At 29.8% G+C, this 24,559-nt stretch overlaps 2 protein-coding genes across 2 annotated transcripts in view; one reads left to right on the forward strand and one right to left on the reverse strand.

Moving 5' to 3' along the window:
• Positions 1-9,541, forward strand: part of LOC117175218 (synaptojanin-1) — a 23,807-nt gene extending 14,266 nt beyond the window's left edge. The window contains exons 7-8 of the mRNA XM_033364873.1: positions 4,950-5,559; positions 7,178-9,541. Of these exons, the coding sequence (XP_033220764.1) occupies positions 4,950-5,559; positions 7,178-7,571 (1,004 nt within the window). The 3' untranslated portion in view covers positions 7,572-9,541. The remainder of the gene's footprint in view (positions 1-4,949; positions 5,560-7,177) is intronic.
• A 5,048-nt stretch (positions 9,542-14,589) lies between these two features.
• The window catches only part of LOC117174270 (guanine nucleotide-binding protein G(i) subunit alpha), a 13,331-nt gene continuing 3,361 nt past the window's right edge, over positions 14,590-24,559 (reverse strand). Inside the window, exons 2-4 of the mRNA XM_033363189.1 lie at positions 23,745-23,929; positions 22,397-22,683; positions 14,590-15,808 (exon numbers count right to left, since the gene is read on the reverse strand). Of these exons, the coding sequence (XP_033219080.1) occupies positions 15,331-15,808; positions 22,397-22,683; positions 23,745-23,929 (950 nt within the window). The 3' untranslated portion in view covers positions 14,590-15,330. The remainder of the gene's footprint in view (positions 15,809-22,396; positions 22,684-23,744; positions 23,930-24,559) is intronic.

Raw genomic sequence — 24,559 nt, forward strand, 5'->3', positions numbered from 1 at the left:
TAATATATAATAATTATAATATACTATATAATAATATACTAAATACAAATTGTGAGTAAATAATAATAATAAATAAACAATAAACAGTAAATAATAAATAATAAATACAGTTATAAAATTCATATTGTCAAAGGTTTGGCAAAGATTTAAATAATTTCTCAAATATTGCCACATATTTAAAAAATATTTCAAATATTTTGCAAAGATTTCTGAGGATTTGACGAAAGGTTTCACAAGGTTTTCGGATAGATTTAAAAGATTGTACAAAGATTTCAATGATTTCACAATTAATTAAATAATTTCTCAAATATTACAAAATATTTTTAATATTTCGCAGATTTCTGAAAACTTTTGATAGATTTTACAATGATTTCAGAGATGTTGCAATGATTTCAAACATTTCACAAATATTTCGCTCAAATTTCCAAACATTTCAAAAAGATTAAACGGTTTCTCAAAGATATCAAAGAGTTCCCAAATATTTCGCGAAAATTTTGGACAGATTTAAAAGATTTGACAAAGAGGTCAATGATTTCTCAAAGATTTCAATAATTTCACAAATATTACAAAATGTTTTTAATATTTTGGAAATTTCTGAAGACTTCACAAAGATATTACAAAGATTTCAATGATTTCGCAACGAATTACAAAATTTCACAAATATTACCAAATATTTCGCTAAGATTTTAAATATTTCGCAAAGATTTTATATACATTTAAAAGATTTTACAAAGAAATAAATGATTTCCCAAAGATATCGAAGATTTGACATACATACTTTTCGCGAAGATTTTGGACAGATTAAAAAAAATTGACAAAGACATAAATAATTTCCCAAAGATTTCAATAATTTCACGATTTTTACAAAATATTAAAAAAATATTTCCAAAATTTCAAAGATTTCTTTGCAAACATTTCTCAAAATTTCAGAAAGATATCGATGATTTCCTAAAGATATCAAAGGTTTTACAAATATTCCCATATATTAAAAAAATATTTCTAATATTTCGCGAAGATATATATATATATATATATAAAGATATCGGATAGATTTAAAAGATTTCAAAAAGGCATAAATGATTTACCAATTATTTCACAAATTTTTCAAAAATATTTCAAGGAGTTCTCAAACATTTCAAATGTTTCGCAAAGATTTAAACAATTTCACAAATATTTTAAAAATATTCCTAATATTTTACAAAAATTCAATGATTTTCTAAAGATTTAATATATTTCACAAAGATTTTAATGATTCCTCAAAGGTTTTAACAGTTAAAAAAATATAACAAATACAGAATGGCTGCTGGACCGGAAAACCGGGAATTTTAAGAGACCGTGGAAAAGCGGGAATTGACCGGGAATTTTATGAGACCGGGAACTGACAGTGAATTGATTTTTTTGACCGGGAATTTTACTTCATTTTTAGAATAAAAATGTTATCCAACTTTGATTTCAACCGTTTTTTTTTAATAATTTGGTAAATTGTAATTTTTATAAATTATTATATCATTTAGTTTAGAATTTCTAATTCGAAAATATTTCACTTCAAAAATTTTCCATTTAAATTTTTTTATTTTTAAGCATATATTTTAATTTAAAGAATTTAAAAATGTAGTTTTAAAGGTTTTAAAAAAATTAGAAGTTTTTAAAATCGAAGATTTTTTTAATAGGGTGGAATTTTACGTATTTTCAGAAGAAAAATCTGCCCAGGTTCGATTTTAACAGTTTTTGAAATAATTAAAGTGCAGTTTTGAAGATTTAAACAATTAAAAATTAAAAGCATTTGAAGTTGAACATTTTTGATAAAAACAGTTTAATTGTATCAACTGTAAATATAAATAAATACATTATTTTTAAAATGGATCTGTACTCTAAGTATAGAAATCTGAACAATAATTGATTTGATCAAACAATTCTAAATCCGTTCAAAATTTGAGAATTTCCAGATTGTAACTGTTTCAATCCGAAAGTCTTGATAAGAATTGAAATTAATATATCATTTTTTCCGATAATTTTATTTTTAAATAAAAATTTTCATGATTTATCAATAATGTATTTTTAATTCAGAGTTTCAGGTCTTCCTTTATATTTAATATTTAATTTTTATCCCATTTCATTTGAAATTTCTTAATGTAGAAAAAGAATAAGTATTTAATATTTAGCAATATTTCACTGTTCATTTAAGTTTTAAGGCCATGTGATGAGTATAACAGCTGACCAAGTCAGCCCTAAGATCAATATTTTTCACCCATATTAAAAAATAAAAGTTTAAATAACGCGGAAATTTTTTTCGGAAAATGTTAATAAATATTAAAGGATCGTCTGTAGCCTTGCAAAGAGTTGGAGGAAGAAAAAAGTTTATTTATGCAAATAATGATTATCGACGGACACATTTAGGTTTTACAGCATAAGCATGGACATAGGAAACACGGGAGGGGAGAGTCGCCATCTTACGATGTACCATTTGATCATGCGCTCGAGCATTTTTGCCGACAAACTGTGCATGAAAATATAAACATGTGGGCGCTGCCATGTTTGTCGCGGGACATGAAAAGATGGCGGACCTCCCCCCTCATTGAATCACCCCCGCAATGGCATGTCTAGTCCCTTGTTTCCTATGTCCATGCCATGAGCAGAAGTTTGACTTTTAACTTTCTCTGACGGTAATCATGCATCTGTTTTACCGACAGACCCCTAGAAGTTCGAAGTTGTCTACTCGCCGCGCTAGTGCTGCTTTGACACAACTAATACCAGACGATACGTATGTCAGACCAAATATGTTTATTTGCATTTTAAGTGCAAACATTAGTTTTTTCATTATTTGAGCATAATGTTCGTGAGCTATTTTTGTTGTTTTGCCCCACTTTGATCAATATAAACCTCATAACTAGCCCATTGACAAGATTGCAAATTGCTTGCAGGCATGGACATAGGAAACAAGGGACTAGGCATGCCATTGCGGGGTGATGCAATGAGGGGGGAAGTCCGCCACCTTTTGATGTCCCGCGACAAACATGGCAGCGCCTGTATGTTTATATTTTCATGCACAGTTTGTCGGCAAAAATGCTCGTGCGCATAATAAAATGGCACATAAGATGGCGGCTATCCCCACTCATGAAATTTTCCCCCCTCCCGTGGATTCAACCGCGCTCGCCCAAGTTAGGATGGCATGCCTAGTCCCGTGTTTCCTAAGTCCATGCTTGCAGGGTTTGACGACAGCACGGTCGGTATTTCTACAAAATAGAAATTAAAAAAAAAAACTTTTTTCACTATTCTAATTATTTAGGACCAGAGACAAATTCTTGCATGCCTTCTATTTATCGTGCCAAATTTTTAACGCCATATCTCATTCCGTGTAGACGTAAGTTGGGAAAGAAAACTTCCACTGGTATTTTCTTAAAAAAAAAATTTGTCTCCAAATTTCCACCGGAACAAAGCAGAGACATTATTACATCCTCTTTCATTTCCCAAACTTTCAGAGCGATACCTCTTTTCGTTTAGACGTAAGTTGGGAAAGAAAAATTGAAGACCAGGTTTGGTCACGTGACACTTAAACCCAAATATTTTAAAGAAAACAATTTGAAACTGAATTTTTTTACATAGAAAGCTTTGAATCTTTAGATTTTCGAAGAACTTTTAAACTTTTAGTGTTACAATTTTAATTTTTCTATTTAAAAAGTGTTTAATTTATAATTAAAATTGTTAAGTTTTGACCCATAAATAACAATTGAACACTTATTATTTGTAGAAAAAATTTGAGCAGTTTTAAGAGATGCATAGAAGTTTTTAAAAGATTAAAAAATAGTTAAGAACTTGAAATTATTTTAAGTAGTTTAAACGAAGTGTGTCAACATTTTTTTCAGAACTTATAAATATATTTTTAAAATAATCGAAATTTTCCTACAATCTTAAAATTACTCTAATATTTTTCAAATAAAAAGTGTTCTATTATTATTTATAAATTCAAATGATTTTTTTTATTTGCAGGATTTTCTAAAAGTTATACAAAAAATTCAATTCATTTTGAAATATACACTGTATAAAGTTTCATGTAATTTTATCACAAAGATCATAGGACATAAAAATACCAGTGATTACTGTGGGAACTTTACCAAAAATTTTTAGCATTTGAATACACAACTTTCGAACTGAGAAACTTTTAAACTTCAATTTCAAAGTTTAGAATTCAAGTGTTCCACTTTGAATACTTTAATTTGTTGTTGATTGTTTTTTACTTTACATGGAGAAATGTTTTGAATATAGTTTGATTTTTTAAATTTCATTGGCCGTGAAAAATGTTTGCGAACCAGGAAAAAACCGGGAATTTTTTCTTCGATCAAAACGACCACCCTGAAATATTTTTTAAATGTTCTAAATATTTTATAAAAATTTGAATGATTTCCCAAATATTTCAAAAGATTAAAAATATTTCGTAAAGATTTCGGAGAGATTTAAAAGATGTAACAAATATTTCTATGATTTCCCAAAGATATCACAAAGAATTGAGAGATTTTGCACAAATTTGGGATAGGCTTAAAATCTTTGCATGATTTTCCAAAGATTTCAATCATTTCAAAAACATAGTCAAATATTGATAAAATATTTGAAAGATTTTGCAAAGACTGTGGATAGATTTAAAAGATTTCAATAATTTCTCAAAGATTTAAATAATTTAACAAATATTTAAAATTATTACAAAAATATTTCAAATATTCGACAAAGATTTCAGTTATTTTCCAAAGATTTCAAAGAATTTACAACGATTGCAAATGTTTGGATAGATTTAGAAGATTTCACAAAGACATCAATTATTTCACAAAGATTTCAGGTAGATTTTTGGAAAAATTCAAACAATCTGATGAACTTAACCATTCGATTTCAGAGGAGGGCTAATTAATACTTTGCCCCTCCCTTTTCCGCCTCTGATACATTTAATTTATTCATTTTAGATTATCCATTGAATTGGAACCCAGGTCAGTTAATATTCTACGGAAGAGCAGAATTAAAACAGAGCGACCACCGACCAGTCATTTCGATAGTTGACATAGATGTCCACTGCGTGGATCCTGAGAAACGTGAGTACGTTTTCAGACAAGTGATCCAGGACTTAGGACCGCCGGACGGGACAATTATCGTAAAGGCCGAGGAGGAGAGTGATGACATAGATAGCGTCTTCGACGACACCTTTATTGAGGCCCTAGTGCGAGAATTATCACCCATCGGAGATGTAATATTGTTGAGATTCGTGGGGGAGACAGTTTGGGTGACTTTCCGCGATGGTCAGTGTGCTCTCGCAGCAGCGCGCGAGGGACGAATGACAGTCTGCGATCTGCCTCTGAAATTGAGTCTCAAGTCTCCGGACTGGGTCAAACTTATAGAAAAGGAAATCGAAATCTGCAGCAACACTACCTTCTCGCAAATCGACGATAGTACGCCTTCAAGTCCGGTAGAAGGATTCGATCATTTGGAAATTGGAGAGAGTGCCAATTCTGGAAGAGCAAGTCCTAGTGGAGCTCCACCTCCAAGACCCGCTCCTCCCGGTCGTCCCCAACCTCCAAGGTATTACACGAAATTCAACCCCTTTAAGCTTTTACAATTTGTTAATGCAGGGTGTCTACCCTACCTGGAACACCTGGAAAACCTAGAATTGTCAGGGAACTTTTTTGTACCTGGAAAAACTTGGGAACGGCAGGAATGTTTTTTCAAAATAGGGAATTCGTGCGATAGCATGCTTAACTTTTTTTTAAATTGCAATATAAAAGTTTGTTGAAAGTGCGTGTTTGTTTGGTTCTTTGCAATTAAGGTTTTTAACTAAAACTTTAACTGTTCCAGTTCTGGTTAAAAATGTATCGTTCTTAGTTGAAAATTCAAGTCATGTATTTTTTTTAATTTGTTCTTTTTGATAGAAAGTATTTTCTTGGATAAAAATTTTTTTTTTCTTATTGAAAATTCGACAGTTTGTTTGCAATTTTTTATTTCTCTTGACTAAAAAATCTTTCTTAGTTCAAAATTCCACTCATGTTGAATAATTGTATTTCTGGTTTTATTCCAATGTTCTTGATTGAAAATCAAAATGTTTTTCGTTGAAATATCAACTATTACAGCTTTCCTTCATAATTTCTCTTTTTGGGAATGAAAATTGAATAATTATTTGGTTGAAATTTAAACTCTTTTGGTAAAAATTATTTTGGTTGTTTAAGATTAATCATTTTAATTGAAAACTCGTCAATTTTCCAGTTGAAACTTTAACTATTTTGTTGCAAATTTTTCTTTTTAGTCGAAAATGCATCTTTTAGTATACAAATTCAACTATTCGAATTAAAGCTTCATCATTTTAGTTGAAAATAAATAACTTTGTTTAAAAATGTAACTATTTTTTTTAAAGATTAATTTTTTTTGTTGAATATTTTTCTTTTTAATTGAAAATTTAGCTATTGAATTTTGTTTGAATATTGATGTATTTTGTTGGAAATGTATTTTTTTTTGTAGAAATTAGTTTTCTTTGTTTAAAAGTAATTTTTGTTTGGTGAAAATTTTCTTTTCTCAGGTTAAGATTTATTGTTTTAGTTCAGAATTGATCTCCTTGGCTTTAAATATATGTTTGGAAATTTGTTTTTCTTCGTTAAAAATTTAACTATTCCGTAGAAAATTAATGTACTTTGTTGAAAATTGTTCTTTTTTTGGTAGAAAATTAAATTTCTGGTTTGCAATGCATTTTTTTTGTTAGCCAAAGAACTGCTTGATTGACAGTTAAACCCTTTTACTAAAAATTATTTCTTTGTTAAAATTTCGTCTTTTCCAGTTGAAGATTCATCATTGTCGTTAAAATTTATTATCCAACTGTTTGGCTAAAAATACATCTATCGTGTTAAAAATGCAATATTTTAAACTTTCAAATTAAAATTTGTTTGAATTATTTAAATTCATATACTTTAGGGACAAATTCACAAAATGATTAATTATGTTTTCAGTATTATAATTTATTATTAATTAATCGATGGTGCTAATTTATTTAAGAATATTTTTTAATATTAATTGAAAAGAAAAACATGTATAATAAACTCGCGAAACTGTATAAATATTCCTAGTCGATAGTTTAAAAAAATTGCAGATTTGAGTAGATATCCTTGTAATGAAATCCTTTATGGAATACAAATTTTTATTTTTTTATTTTTAGGAGCCCTCTTCAGGAACGTCGAGCAGGACCACGCGCAGGTGTCTTCAGCGTAATGCCAAATCAATATCCAGCGCCTTTGACGAGAAATAATTTTGAATCGAAACCAAGCGAGGCAGAAAGACTGTCTCCGGAATCCGCAATTTATGAGGAGATTTCCGACGAGGCACCGAGTTACCCAATACCAAATAGACCTCCGCCGCCACTACCTCGTCCGGAAGGTTTCCAGGAGACTGTGAGCAGACCTCCGAGTTCGTTCCCACCACCCTTGCCACAAAGACAAGCGCCTGTACCTCCTCCCCAGCATCCTCCACCCAGCTTGCCGCCTAATAATCCACCTCCAATTCCGGCGAGGACCACCGGTGGGCCTCCGATTCCAGCCAGAAATCCTCATTAAATTAATGATTCTCTAACCAGTCTTAGCCAGCTGAAATGATATATTTTAAGTAATTTATGAATTAATGAAAACGATTAGGCATAATTTAGGAAATGTTCAAATGCCTGGAAACTCTCAAGCATTTACAATCAAAAAGTCCTTGCACTCACCTTTTCTCTACAGAATCCTTTCTCAAAACGAAAAAAAAAAATTATCTACTATCGGCGAGAAAATTCGAATCCTGTGGCTTTGACGTTGAAAAAGTAAGTGAAAAGAAAATCATAGCTTTATGAAAGAGGGATCATTTTAAAGGTGCAAATGTCATACGTTTATGAGCCTAAAAGTAATATTAAAAAAAAAATGTAGCTCACAGATCTGAAAATCTGATGAAAAGTAAGGATACTTGATAGCTTTTAAAGACAGTGATCTTTGAGGCATAGTTTTATATTGAAAAAATATTAAACAATTGTTCGTTTTGTGTAAATAAATATACAACTAAACTATCTTCGGTTCTAATGAAGATAATGAAGTGATTTATATTGGAGATATTTAGTTGAACTATCTGCAATAATTTACAATTTGAAAGAAGTATGTGCTTCTTTTTGTCTTCGTGAAAATTGTGATTTTTGAAGTCAGTTTTTTATATGGGAAAGCAAGTGCCAGAAACCAGCGTGGCGCCGTTTTTTCCTCAGCATGACCTACCCAAATTGTGCTTCCGAGCCTCACTCTGGCCTTCCAACTTATGTCCTGTGGATCATATTTATTTACAAAAAACGAACAATTATTTATATTTTGCAATTTTTTCAATGGCAATCTGTCCAGAAATGTTTAAAGTACCACAATTACTTTTTTCAGATTTTTCCTATTTTTTCAATAAAAAACGATGATCCAAAGTTCACTGTCTATAAAAGCTATCAGATTCCCCTGCTTTTCATCAGATTTGTAAGCTACACACATTTTTTCGGAATATTACTTTTCGGCTTATTAACGTATAGTATTAGCACCTTCGAAATGAACCCACTTTAATTAATCTATCATTTTTTCTTCACTTATTTTCTCAACTTGAAAGCCAGAAGACTCGAATTCCCTCGCCGATAGTAGCCCTTTTTGAAACAAGTAAAATTCAAATTTAAGAAAAAAATTTGTTGACAGCTTTTAAATGATTGTTTAGGAAGTATTATTTCTCATTCTAGACTAAGTAAAAGTGCATTGTAAAAGAAGTTGATAAATAGGTAACTTTCCGTTTTACGACTTTTCTTTATTGTCAGTTATTTTCGGATGGTTTATAAATGTTTTAAATATTTAAAACAGATGATTGAGTGCTTTTTAAAATAAGTAAAAATGAATTCTATTTTTACCAGATATATTTATTTAACATAAAAGCCTTTAGAAGGAAGAGTTATTATAATTTTTAATTTGGCTTCCAGATCGAATAAGGGAACATACATTTTTTCGACTCGAGCGGGATGAGCTCTCTTTGTTGTGAAAATTTGTTTAGAACATTAATTATTGGAAATTCAATTACTGTAAGGAATTTTCTTGAATTCAGTAAAAACATATTAAATGAATTCTTATTTTTGTCCTGTCAGGGTTCATGTACGCTCCCGCCGAAAATAATTATGTTCCCTTATTTGATCCGACAACTCAATTTGCTTTTGAATTACTTATAAGTCATCTGAAATATAATTTTTGTATAGAAACACTGAGTTTAAAAACTTTTAGATTGCAGATGGTTGAAGTTTATCGTCAAACCTTTTTTCTGTCCGTTAAAAATGTTTTTATTTTTTAATTTCAAATGCAAAGGAGAAAAAATGAAGATATTAAAATAATAAAATACCTGATCCAAATATTATGGGCATATCTGATTGATGTCAGATTTACAAACAGCATTTTTTTTATTTGTGCTTATTATTAGTCCTGTTAATCAGGTCCGAGAACACATCTGAATAAGATTTCTTCACTTCCATGACTTGTTTTTACTTTATTTTATCAAATAATTTCTATGGAAGTACTTACATTTTCCTAGAATTTTTTAGTACATTTATAGATGTATTAAAATTTATATTATAAAATACATATAGGTACTTTAATTGCAGAATTATTTATAATATTTCTGTATGGAGAAAAATGCTCAATTATTAATTTGTTTATTGTGTAAATAGTTATTTTTTTTCTTTATAGATATTTTTTGAAAATTTTAGATACAATCAGGAACTGAGTTTTTTAAAATCATTTAATAAATTTGAAATCCTACTGGAGACAATTTGAACTACGAAGCTAATAAGGTTGAATTATTACAGATTTATAAAACGTAAAAAATATGTAAAATTGTCAAAGTTTCAAATGAGGCTGTGATTTGAGAACTGATAGAAAACTTCCTATCAATTGCTCTATTTTCTCTCAAATTTATGTTCCATTATCCATATTTTTTTAAGAAAAATATTGTTCAGAAAGACTTAAGAAAAGGATATTTTGACTAAATATATCCAACTTAAGATCTCCATGTCTTCCTCATACAGTACATCGAATACTTTTTGCAGTTTAATTCAAAACGGACAGAAAAATAAGGTTTTCATTTTATTAGAGACAGACTAGCATTTAGTAGAATGATGTTACGTTGAAGTTCTGTGTTACACAGTCTCATATATTTTCTTGTACAAATTATATCAATTAGGTACCTAATTTCATTGACACGTTCAATCAATATTAATTTTTGAAAACGGTGTTACTGATTTCTGAAAACTGTCATAAATATGTATCTAATTATAATTAGAGTAAACAAAAAAAAAGATGTTGAAAGGATTCTGAATGCCAGCCAGTATTCTGAACAGCCCTTATGCAGATTTACATTCCGGAATGCATAATTGCATAATATATACATATTATACGCAATTGTTGACCAATGGTTGCACATATTTTGTGTCTGTAGACTCTATGGGGTGTTGTATGCGAGAAAAGTGTGTTATTAAACTTTACGAATGTTAATGAATTACTTAAGAGACAGGAAAACATTCTGAAAATGGATATTGTATTTATTTTGTAGTACTATGCAATGAATGAATATCATGTACAGAACCCAGTCTTTCATTTACTCTTTGCAGAACAAATCTTATGTAAAAACTGCATTTGTGTTGAATTATTATAAAGAATAAACTAAACAAAATTTTGAATTATAAAAATTCTAATTCTAGGATATATAGAAAAAGATATTTGATGTGGACATAAACGAAAGAAAAAATTGATAATTTTAAACAATTTTTATTAATACTGGAATTAATCGTATTATTTTTAGTAGTAAAAAGATCAATTCATATATTTAAAATTAGCTGTAAGGTATTAAAATAAGTAGTGAGCTATTGAAACAGGTGCGTCTTAAAAAATTCCAGTCACTTTTTCAAAATTCCGACGAATTCCAGGGCTTTTAGAAATTTTGGAAAATTTCTATACTTCCCGAGCTGTTAGGGTTGTCAGTACATAATTTGAAAATAAAAAGTATTATAACTTTTGATTCTGTGGTTTTTATATTATTAACATTTGGTTAATTAATAATTAGTTTGAAAAATTATTTGGTATGATTATAAATTTATTTTAATTTTATAATGTATGCAAATAAAATATTTTTGATTTTTTTAGGCTTTTATAACTTTTTAAATTAAATAATCAAAATGTATGATAATAAAAATTGTGATTGATCAAAGTAATATGAAAAGCCATTTCCATAATATATTGTGAATATTAAAAATGATTTTAGGTACTTCCAAGAGAACGGGCACTTCATAGAAGTGCTGGTACGTAGCATTAATCCATCTAATTTATCTAATTTGCAGTCTCGTTCTATTAATTACTATTCTTCCAAAAAACTTTTAAAAATTCTAGAAATGAAAAAAATGCAAACTAATTTGAAAACATTAAATTTTTTTTAACAAAGTGTAGATTTTTGAAGACTTAAATTTTAAATTTTTCAACTTTTTGAAGATTTTTGCATTGTAAAATTTGTTTGTCCATGGAAAATTTAATATAATTTCTTATTTTTTTGTTTGGTGCAGGGTTATACAATTTTAGAATTAATTCGAGTAAGTGTAAGATATATTTAAAAGTTTCGAAATGATAAAATAATTTTGAACTTTAAAAGATTTCAACAAATTAAAAATAAAATGTAGTTTTTAGAAGATTAATAACAACACCGTTTTAAAGCATTTAAGAATTTTAAAATGTTTCAACAAAATTAATAAAAAATTTCATTTTTGGGAAAATTAAAAATAATTTGGTAATTTAAAACACTTATTTTAAAAGATTTTCGACACATTACAAAGCATTTAAAAATTGTCGAACAATATCTGGAAGATTTTAAGGGTTTTTTTTTGTACAAATATTAAGGAAAAATTTGAATAATTTAAAAAATTATTCAGAAGCTTTTAAACAGTTTTGAAAGTAATAATAATTGGAAAATATTTTCGAAAAATTTAAAAGAAAACTTGGCTTTTTTGCAAAATAAAAAAAAATTTCTTTAAAATTGTCTGAATTATTTTTTTACATTTCTCAAATCTTCTCAAATCTTTTTGAATTTTCTGGAAATAAATAAATAATAAATAAACAAATACAATCATAATTTATCTAGGATTTTTTTTCTTGACTTGAAATTCATCTCTTTTTGTAGTTATTTCATCTTTTTCTATCAGGGTTGCAATTTTTTTGGTTTAAAATTGAAATCTTATTGTATAGATCCAATTACTTCATTTTAAATACGTCTCTTTGAATTAATTGAACCATTTTTTATTTTTATATCAAATATTGTATTTTTTGTGAAGAGTTTATCTTTTTGGTCGAAAATTCATCTTCTACAGGTTAAGCGTTAAATTGATTGTCAAAAATTAATAATTTACTATTAAAATTCATCTCTCTGGTAGAATATGTAACTATTTTGTTAAAAATTCGTATTTTTTGCTCTGATCGAAAGTTGATCAATAATTTGTTGAAGCGATTTATTTTGGAAACAAAATGTTTTTAATTTTTGATTTAAAAATTACACTTTGCAACATTATTTTTGTCCTTCCAACAAGTATAGGCAAAAAATATCATAAGGTGTGAAAAATAATATGAATGAAAATCCCTTTTTTTTAATATTTCAGATGTTTAAAAGTATTTCTGTCGGTGTTTAAATAACGCTTGCCTACATATTTGCACTTGTAGCTATTGAAAATGGTTAAACTGCGATGCACTGCCTGGTGAGCAAAAATTGGAACTAGAAGGAAAAGGTACGATTTTAACAAACTTTTAATTTTAGATTTTAATCGTTAAGAATACATTTCATTTTAAAGAATTTTACAATGCAGTTTTAAAGGCTTAAATAATTAAAAATTAGAAGCGTTTAAAATCGAAGATTTGAGATAAAAAAAAAAGGATTTTGAGCTGATCAACTGTGAATAGAATTTAATGCTTTTTAAAATTGAATTGTTCTTTACCATTTTTAAAGCGAAGAATAATTAATTTCACAAGACGATTCGAAATCAGTTCACAATTTTAGAATTTTCAGTTTCTAACATTAAAAATTATGTAAACTATTTCAACTGGAAAGTCTTATTAGTTAAACAAATGTAAACGCCTGATTTAAACTTTATAAACTGCTTTCAATATTAAAATAACCTTAAAATAATATATTCATAATTAAAAGCTTTTATTATATTTCACATATTGTTTAGTTCTAAAATATTCCATTTTTAAACCATTCAATTTGAAATTTTTTAATTCAGAAAAATAAGACAAAATACCGACAAAATCCGCCTGTTAGTAACTAAATTTCGGTGTAAATAGCCCACGGCCTAATTTAAAACAAAATATAGATTTCGGCGGATTTCGTACAAAAAAATCAAACGATTTTTAAGAATTTTAAGTGGATTCAGAAGATTAAGGAACATTTCCTATGAAAATTAATAATGATTTTTATTCTGAAAAGATCATTTCGAGTGATTATTCAAAAAGATTTGAAAAGATTTACAGAATTATCTAACAGGAAATTTGGATGCATTTGAAGGGTTTTTAACCATTTATAATATAAATAATTTACCTTTCAATTTAAAGTGTTCAGTTTATAAAAAATGTAATCATTCAATTTTTAATATTTCTAGCTTAACATTTTTTTAAATTATATAATTAAATTTTTTTTTAATTTATTGATTGATTCTTCAATTTAGACTTCAGAGCATTGAAAATGATAACGTGGGTTTATATTTTTAGAACTTATTCTGATTCTTTGAACTCTACAATTTATTAAATTTTTAATTTGGCTGATTAACTGCATTTAATAAAAAAAAATTTCAGTTTAAAAGTGTCAGTCGCTTCCACTTTATACGTGTAAATTATTGAGCATTTGAATCAGATTTCAATACAAAATTATTGAATTAAAAAAAGTTTAAACTTCAATTTTTAAATTCAAGAGTTCCACTATGAGTGCTTTCATTTACAGCTCAATTTTTATTAATTTAAATGGAAAAATTGTTAGCTTCAGAGTTTGATTTTTTTTTAAATTTCATTGACCATAAAAAATGTTTGCCAACCGGGAATAAACCGGGAATTTTTTTCTTTGATTAAAACGGCCACCCTAAATCGTCTATTATTCATATAATTTGCATAATCTGGATAAAATGGGTCGCTACATACATTAATTAAAGTTTATTTAAACTTAAATTCATTGAAACTTACATGAAATAGTGAAATATATATTATTTTTTTAATCTATTTGAGAAAAACGTGTTTATTCATTGTATAGGATGGAAATTCTATCTAAAACTATTTCTTTTTAGTTTGTTTTATACTTTACAAAACTGTCGTAAGAACACTTTTATGCAAAAATTAATGTACAACTTTAAAATTGTACCTACTTTTTCTAGTTCCAGTTTCCGGCACCAGGTGGCGAAATGGTAGACCACCATTCCCAATAGCTCTAAAAATGAAAGAATAATTAACATTTTTTTCATAAATCTGTTCTCAACTTTCTTAACTCGATTCACTCACATCTAAACGGTTGAAAAAGAAATTCGTATTTAAAAAAGGTGTCTTTTTATTTCCATGTATACAATATAAAGATATTTCTGATAGTAAAATCGTATAGACAGAAGCCCAACTTAATCGTCGCGACTTTCTGGTTAAACAGAAGAGTAAAACACTCCTTCCGGAAGTTATGTTAATGAAACATACATTCTAAGTCTCTTATAAAAACTTTCGCTTAGTTCGTATAAAAGTATAAATACACGTAAACACGAAGCATTGTGCAAGTCAATAAAGGCACAAAACTGTGAGGCAAGTTAGTGAGCTCAAGCACAGCTATAAACTTAAATTTTCATGTCTGAGATTACAATGCTTTTTGTGAACAATATATTACATATAAAAACGCGCCTTTGGAATAAAAAATGGAATTGGCACTATGAATTCAATAGACTACAAAATATATAGGCCACTGATGTCAATGGATTAAAATATCCACAGGCACTTAAAATCTCAGAGAGCTTCTCCCGTAAAAAAATTCTTCTGCATTATTACATGTTACCTTTTATTCGTCAAACCTTTTTGCGAGTTTAAAACTCTAACCTCCTTTCCAAATTTCCTATAAAAGCTTCATCTTTTTTTTTGTACAAGCTATTCACAGCTTCACAAAGTGATAAACGCCTCTGAAAAAACCGCTCAGTTTTTTTGCAGCCTTGTTTTAGGAACCAAAAAATGGAACATAACTCTTTACAAAACTAATTATGAATTTCGAGAATGAGATTAAGCAGTTGCCTTAGCTTTAGCTTAAGAGTCCACAATTGCTAAGATTGTTCTTAATTATAACATCAGTTACAGCATCGAAAACAAATTGAATATTGCTCGTGTCAGTGGCGCACGTAAAGTGCGTGTATATTTGTTTCTGTTCCCTCCTTTTGTTCAAATTCTCGAATTTCAATTGGATGTACGAAGCGCACTCCTCGTAGGTGTTGCGGCCCTTGTACTCGGGGAAGCAGATTGTTAGCGGACTCCTTGCTATTTTTTCTTCAAAGAGATCCTTCTTGTTCAGGAAGAGTATTATCGAAGTGTCTACGAACCATTTACTGTTGCATATCGAATCAAAGAGTTTCATCGACTCGATCATTCTGTTCATCTCCTCATCTTCCGCCAGGAGCAAATCGTATCCGCTTAAAGCCACGCAAAATATGATCGCTGTCACACCCTCGAAACAATGAATCCACTTCTTGCGTTCTGATCTCTGACCTCCGACATCAAACATTCTGAAAAAAGAAAATAACTAATAAGATCCACAATGGCTTAAACCAGAGAGTCTAACCAGACGGATAATTTTAAATTCCCGGTTTTCTTCCGGTCAATTTTGTATCTTCCCGGCTTGTTAATTATACGTCTTTTTGAAATTTCCATTTTTTTAAATCCTCTGATCCAATTCAGGATAAAATATTATAATTGCTTTGCAAAACTTCCTGTGCCCACTAAAAACTTATCATTCTTGTGAAAAATGCACTGTTCCAAGTCAGAATTTTACTTCATTATAATTCTTTATTAATTAAGGTACAACACAGAATTTTATTTCTTTTGAAAAATTCTTTGTTCTAAATCATAATTATAATGCACTTCAATAATTCCTCATTCCAAGTTAAAATTTTAATTTTTTTATAAATTCATTGTTACAAGTCAAACTTACAGATATCTCTTCCAAAATCCTCTGTTCCAAATCATAATTGTAGCCGCTTGTAAAAAAGAAGCCTAACTACTAAAATCTCAATTTCAAGAAAAATCCATAAAAGCGAAGTGGCGTAAATATAAATTAATAATCACATTTTTTTAATTAGGTATAATAAAATTTAATAAATCTGTTTTACTGCAAGTTTAGCTCTATTTTTAATAAAATTGGGAAAAACTTTTCTTATGGAGGAATTACTATTTATTAATAATATTAATTTTATTTTATTAATTTTAATTTTATTAATAGTATTTATTATTGAAAAATTTCTCTCCATTTTTTTGATACACCTTTGATACACTTTTTAAGGGTCCCAGAATAAAAGTCAAGTTCGTTAAGCATGTATTTCCAACAAAAATTAAACAAATTAGAGCATTTTAAAAGTTTTATTATTTTATTTATTGATTTTTTATTTTAGAAATTGTTGTGAATGTTTCCTACAAATTATCAGAAGAATGGCGAATTATCGAAAAGAAATGGTTAATTTCGATGAAAATTAGAAAGTTATATATGTTATTTAAAAATTGTTCAAAAAATAGAAAAAGTATATTTTTGATACATTTGAAAATTTCATTAGTTTTCACTAGATACCAAATATATTTGATTACACCAAAATTCAAAAAGTTGGAGCGTTTTCAAAATTTGCAACAAAATTTGGTAGAGTTTTAGAAATTTTCTGGTAAATGACAAAAAGGCTTACAAATTATCCGAATAACATTTTCAATTTCGATACAAATTAAATAAGTGCTGCTCAAAATATGCTAAAAATATGCTGCTCAACATTTTGAAAAGTGTCGAAAGATGGAGAAACTTTTTTTTCAATACATTACAAAATATCAATCCAAATTTCTACTAGATATATAAAATACATTTCGAAACTATTTTCATGAAATTTGTTAATCAGATAAAAATGCCAAAATTTAAATCATTTTCAAAAATATGCAATTTTTGTTTTTAAGAGTTCCGTAAGTTTAAGGCGTTATTTTTATTCGATTTTCACAAGATTAATACATATCATCTTGATGAAATTTTTCGATTGTATACGAATTGAAAATGTTCCAGATAAATTAATCAAAGTAGAATTTTCTTAGAACTGATGTTTGAACGACCGAAATCAAAGCCTACAGCTTGATGTATCGATTTAGTAAATTGAAAAAAAAAACAATTATATTTTTAAAATAGAACAGACTCTATAACCTAATCATGGAGCGTGAGTATTGCAATGAGAATGTTGTCGTCTAAGCCGTTGCTGATTTGATAACCTTAATTATAAATAAATCTTTATTTGGTTGGTATTTTTCTTCACCGAAGGTTGTTATTTAAATTTCTCTACGTAAAGTCTGGCAGAGGTCTGTCCGCTACTTTTTCCCGTACGACATTTTTATCACAAGGCGGAAGTGATGCTTAATTATGATGACATAATTCATTTTACGGCCATAGAAAAAATGAGCCTAAAACACAATAAATGGAACGTAAAAATTTAAAAAAAAAAGTTTTTTATCACGAAATACGAATGGTTTATTTTTAATTTTAAGTAGGAACCCAATTTTAAGAATGGTTCAAAGTGATTTCCGGTGAAGAATGATATAACCTTGCAATTGTTATCTATTATAATTACGAATTGCCAGAACAAATCTATATATGCAAGACACTAGTTTCTTTCAGTCCATGTGGAGAAAATAAAGATATATTCTTATGTATAAAACCATTCATGTAAGTTAAAATTGTAATCCTAGAGTTATGAAAGTACAGTAAAATTCCATCTATTCGAAGAGCGCAGTCTCATGGATACATATTAGCAGAGCAGCCGATTTGCGGAGTAGGATATTCGACCAATCAGATGATTGTAGGGAATTTGCTGAAAAGTATTCCGAAACCAAGAAGGAATAATAAGGAGACCTAACTCCGTTCCCCCACTTGGCAATAGAAACATTACCGTAAGCGATACGCACATTACAGGAAGATCTTAGATTTGAGTGCGCAGGTGCGCAGTTGTCCTCTTCCTATACATGGAAAAGTGTGCGAGTGAGAAAGTTTGTCAAATTGACGTAAGTTAAGAGGTTCTGTTTGTTGATTTTGATGCAAGTGTCAGAAATGTGTTCTAAGCCATGAGGTGTCAAGTTCCGGGTTGTGGACGAAGTTACACGCCGAAGAAGGCAAATACATTTCGGAAAGGACATTTTAAAGCCTTTAAAACATTTGAACGAGCGACCTGGACCTTTAAAGTTTAAATATATCTACCTGAGTGCCTGCGGAGAACTACCGAAAATACTGTTTACATATTTATTTTGTGTATCTTTCGTATGATGATCAACAAAAGAACACAACCTCTAACTTACGTCAATTTGGCAAACTTTCTCACTCGCACACTTTTCCATGTATAGGAAGAGGACAACTGCGCACCTGCGCACTCAAATCTAAGATCTTCCTGTAATGTGCGTATCACTTACAGTAATGTTTCTATTGCCAGTTTCAGATGGCTTCCCACTGGCAGTTGGGTCTCCTTATCATTCCTTCGTGCCCGAAACTAATAAGTTCGACCCGCGCAGGGACTTGAGAATAGGTTAGCGCCGGCGCTCGTAATGTGTTCGAATATTTGAAAAGTGTTTGGCAAGTGAAAAAGGAAATTGGTGTTTGAAATATTTTTTTAAATGTGTAATAACGACGATAATTGTTCTGGGGTAAGTATTGATATAATAAAATAAAATATTACTATGTTTTTGCAGATAATTTGTGCAAAAAAAAAAGTAAATATGAGATTCGGGATGACTACCCAAGTTTAAGAAGAATATTTGACTACAAATCGCGTTTTCTTGTAACCCTTTTTTTAACAAATAGCAAAAGGAAAGTTTTTATACTCTTCTAATATGTAATCTGCATATATCGAAACTGGTCTATCCCATGAAGCATATAAGTGAAGTGCGGAGTGGAAATCATCCAATAAGGACGCCTTTTCTTGTATAGATTGTTTTTTTTTTCTTAAAATGGTGGGTTATTGGCAGCCTCCTAATCGTCCAAATCTGTAAACCGTACAATGTACGGTCATGGGACAGGTAGATAATAAAGTGTATTGATTAGCAGATTAGGAGAATTTAGAAAAATCAAGGGTTTCTGAACATTGAAGAAATTGACAGATTTTCACAATTTTAGAACATTTACGGAATTCAGAATATTCAGAAAATTTACGGAATCCAAGGAATTCAAAATATTCAAGGAAATCGGAAAATTCATCGTATTCAACAAATTCAGAAAATTCAAGAAAAACCCAGAATTTTAGGGAGTTCAGATATTTTCAAGGATTCCAGAACATTTAGATAATGTAGAGCATTCACGAAATTCATAATAATGAAGGAATTGATAGAACTTTAGGGATATCAGAGTATTAAAGGAATTCAATACATTCATGAAATTGAAGGAATTTAAAGAGTACAGAGAATGTATGTAATACTGACAGTTCTATGAATGTCAGGAGTTCAGGTGATTTAGAGAATTTGAAGAATTTAAGAAATTCAGGCTAATCAATTAAAATTTTTTTATCACCCGAATTCTGAAATTCTTTTAAATTAATTCAATTTAATGAGCTTATAGAATTCCATTAATGCTATGAATCCCCCGAATTCCATATTCTGAATTTCATATTCAAAGAATTTCAGGAATTCAGAATATTGAAAGGAATTGAGGATATTTAGGATATAATGGTGAAAAACTACGGGGAATTTCAGGGAAGTCAATGAATGCAAAGAATTTTAAGAATTCAAGGAATCCAGAATATTCACAGAATTGGAGTATTTCAGAGAATTAAACGAATTTTACGCATTTCGCTGCATTAAAAAATTTCAGGAATTCAGATAATTTCGGTAATTTTATAGGATTAAGCGAATTTAAGAAATTCATCTCGGAATTTAGACCCACGTGAAAATATTTCCCCGAAAATACTCCACGGAAATTCCATTGAGCTTCCATGGAAATTCTACTAAGCTTCCATTATCAGTAACTCTACCCCTCATCGATTTCGGAAGTGTCAAACTTGGTCCCAAAACAATTCGTTTGCACCAGGTGTAAAAATACATATTCCTTGAGGAATTTGAGTTCCAAATTAAGATTAACCACACATAACTCACTTTTCTCAGGGCCCATCATTAAACAACAATTTTAGACATTTTGAAAAATATTGTAACCACCAATTTCATTTTTCACTTGCCAAACACTTTTCAAATATTCGAAAACGTTACGAGTGCGCGGGTCGATCTTATCACTTTCGGAACACTTTTCAGCAAATTTCCTGCAATCATCTGATTGGTCGAATAACCTACTACGCAAATCTGCTAATATGTATCCATGGGACTGCGCCCTAATGAGCGCCTATTGATCGTCAGTGACTGACCAATTAAAAAAACTGGCTCGAAGAGCGAGAAGCCCGCGTTCATTTGAATTGAGTATTTTAGCATGACGTCATGGGAATGCAGAAAACTTTGTCGAGAAAACCTTCTAAACGTAAAAATAAGTCATAAATGCACGAATAGTAATATTTATCAAGTATAGAATGTATTTTCTCAGTAATGTTCCATTCTAACATCAAATTTCGGTCAGTTGCTTGTATTTCAGGAAACTGAAAGGGCTTTAACCGATAAAATGATAAAGAAATATAATTGCGCAAATGTACTCCACATTTGAAAAGATTACTACTCAGAACTTCATTACTTATCTTTATGCTTAAAAGAGTTTCTCCAAAAGTAGTATGCAGTTGCAGTCCAATGTGGTAACCTTCCTGACGACTAACATTTCCACTCATCCTAGCATTCGACATTTAAAAAATATCAAGATTCAAACTTAATTTTACGTTTACAGGGTGGCCACAAGATTGAATTTTCCACTTTCCCAGACATTCAGACGAATTTCCCTGGCAGGAAAGTATTATAAACGCAAATAAGGTTTTAATAATGTGCCAAGCAAAATAGTGAAACAAGCCAGAAAAATGCTCTTTACATGACATTAAGGATTAATTAAGTAAAGGACATGTATCCAAACTATCAATAAATAAATAACTAGAAATAAAAAACTAAGAATCGAATTCTATTTTTAAAGAATGTACATTGAAAAAATAGTTATATTGATATTAGGAAGTACTTCCAAAATAATTTTAAAACATATCAATTTCTACTTTCCCTGACAGCTACTTAATTTCCCTGACCATTTTTCACTGGCATGCATAAAGCGACGACGGCCCGTGACATTTTTAACTGCTAAAATCGGGTCCGTCTGAAGCATAATATTGCGCAATCTCCGTATGAGAGTACCCGTGCACCGCGACTTTCCACCCCTTGAGCTAAGAAACCGAGCATCGGGTGTATTTATCTGTATCGTTATTGATATTATTTATTGATTTCAAACAGATCTGCTCCTTTCAGCACATGTGAAGTTGATAAATTTGCTTACAGCGCCCTCATTGATACAAGAACGGGACAGCCAATGAACGTCACTACATTTCATTTATTTTCGCCGTATTTTTGGACTATGGCACCAACAAATACGAATTATTTCATTCGCTGGAAATTGTCACTTTCGGTTTGTGATATAACGGGAAAAAAGTGTGGTGGGGAGGGGGGGGGGCTCTGACAAACTTTACTTCGGTTTATTGTTATTTTTTCATTTTATACGATCATACTTTTTTCACGTGGTTAAACTAATTTTCAACTATTTGACTAGACTTACCTCATTTTTACCGCAAGTTATATTTTAACCTCTAATATTAGTGGACATTTCAAAAATTACTTAAGATTCATTTTCGACAATCATTATACTTTTTAATCAATTTTATGATGAATTACAGATTATTAATATGTTTTTACTGTATAATTTAGTAAATGGCTTGTAATACGGCCTTTGGCGGATTTAGTTTCACATTGTTCAGAACACTACTGGCGCCCCTGTTTGACAAACGGCTTCAATTGCAGTTTTTATATTTTTATTTTAAACCGGAAATCTATCTCTCTTTAGTTTGCCCCGATGAATAACATTCTCGGCTTTTTTCTGGTTTCCCGCTATGCTAGGCACCATGAATAAAATGTCGTCTTCTCCAATTTTTCAGAAACTTTTTCTAAACAATAAAACAAAAATCACGTACTTGAAATGCAATCCTTTGAATGAGAAGTGGGTTTCCACGATTCCGGTAGTTTTAACTCGTGTCCTTAGAACGTCTTGTTGTGTTGGGATGTAATTGGGTTGGGAAATGCGATCCAAAGCATTTAGATAATAAGCTGCCGAATCATTCAGTTGATACTCTCTGCTTCGTGTGAAACAAAGCTGTACTCCTGAGTCCTGCCAAAGTTTTTTCATTAACATGACCAAGTCCGGAGTCAGCTCACCTTCCTCTGCTGCTGCAGCCAACGTGAAAAATTGTCGTGCTGTTTCCTGAAAATAAAAAGATATACAAAATTGGGAGGCGAAGATAATTTCAGGAACCGCCGCACAAGAGAAATTAAAAAAAAAAAAGGAAATAGGGGCATTTTTTCACGAAAAGGGGAGAAAATAGAGGAAATATTTAACATTTGGTAAAAGAAAAAAACAATATTTTACTAAGAAATTGTACATTAAAAAAAAAAAATTTTTTTTTCGTACGCTTTTTTCCATTGAAGAATCTTTTTAAATTAGGTATCTGTATTATGTATAGGTCGTTGGAAATCCATTCATGAAGATACAAGAAATTAAAACAAAAATCTAATTTAAAATAAATAATGAAATTGAAATCGATTAATTCGTAGAGTTTTTTCTATAAATAAAGACCGAGATATGTGAAAAAAGCCGCCCTATTTTCCGTTTATGACTCGATTTTCTATTCTCAATTTCCACTTTCTGCTTGCTTCAGGAAAGTGAAAGGAAAAACATGAAACTTCGCTAAATTGAAGCTTAAAACCTTCTCTCTAAAATGAGACCAAGAACATAATTTAATATTTACTGGTTCTCCTAACCATTTTTCCTTGAGCACACTTTTACATTTTTCATGTTAATTGGAGAACCAGTAAATATTTCATTATGTTTTAGGTCTGATTTTAAAGAGGAGAGTTTAAGCTTTAATTTAGCGAAGTTTTATTTTTTACCCATTCACTTCCCCATAGCATGCAAAAAGTGGAAGTTGAGACAACTCTGGCCGGTTCTTTATTTTAGTTTCAAAATTGTATTTAAATCCTAAATAGTGTAGTTTGAAATGGCTCAAATAAAACTTTGTAAATTCTTTATGATAAGGTTTAAAAAAAAAAATCCATACTGCTCAACACTACTTTACGGATTTATAGTTCAAGTGGCTTAATTCTGAACACTTAACTTTAAATTGTTTAAGTTAGAACATTTAACTTTATAGTTGATCAAATTTGAGTATTCCATTTTTTAATTACTCAACTTGATACATTTCAATTAAAAAGTGTTCGCCACATATTTAAGACTGTTTACATTGAAAAATATAAATGAAATTTTACCTTTTTACTGGGATCTGCAAAATCAATTCTGAGTTGCCCCATGGCTCTGATTATCGCCATAAGACTCTGTATTGTATTGCTGTAAACTACAGGCCTGTACTGCTCGCATTCCTCTCTGCTGTAACCAGTCTCGTGAATTATTTTCATCTGTTTCACTATTGTGGATTTTCCTGATTCACCCGCTCCTGTAATAAGAAAATTATTTCTCTGTCAATAATCTAGCTGTTTGAGAAAAATTTAAATCTATTATCCAGAGCGTACGTTAAAGGAAAATATTCAGAATTATATGAATCGCTGATCAGCCTCTCCCTCCAAATTTAATAATTTAGCGTGCTTTAATTGAAAAATTAAGACCGAAATCCTTTAATTGAAATTTAAACTCATCCGAATTACATAAAATCGAAGTGAAAAATTAAAATTAGGAACGCTTGAAATTAAACAAATACAATCCCTTGAAACTATTTCTTTCTTCTTTCTTCCTCATAGAGGAAGCTTTGTAATGGACATGTTCATGTTTATAATACTCAACATGCTGAAACTCGGAAACTACTATCGACGAGAAAATTGTAGACATCTGGCTTTGAAGCCTAATAACTCAGAAAAAAATGGTAGTGTACTATTTTAAGTTCCACTGAAAATGTTAAGGTGATTCAAACTGCAGACTGCAACGCTAAAGCTCTGTAATTATTATTTATATTTTCCAGGGAAGATGTTACTTAAACGATTAGTTAAAGAAAGTAGAGATACAATTAGAGCAGAAGAAGAGATAAAAATACAAAACGACTTTGAAGGAAGCAGGAAACTACTTTATAAAA

This window comes from Belonocnema kinseyi, chromosome 6 (assembly GCF_010883055.1).
Source record: "Belonocnema kinseyi isolate 2016_QV_RU_SX_M_011 chromosome 6, B_treatae_v1, whole genome shotgun sequence".
Taxonomy (NCBI): domain Eukaryota; kingdom Metazoa; phylum Arthropoda; class Insecta; order Hymenoptera; family Cynipidae; genus Belonocnema; species Belonocnema kinseyi.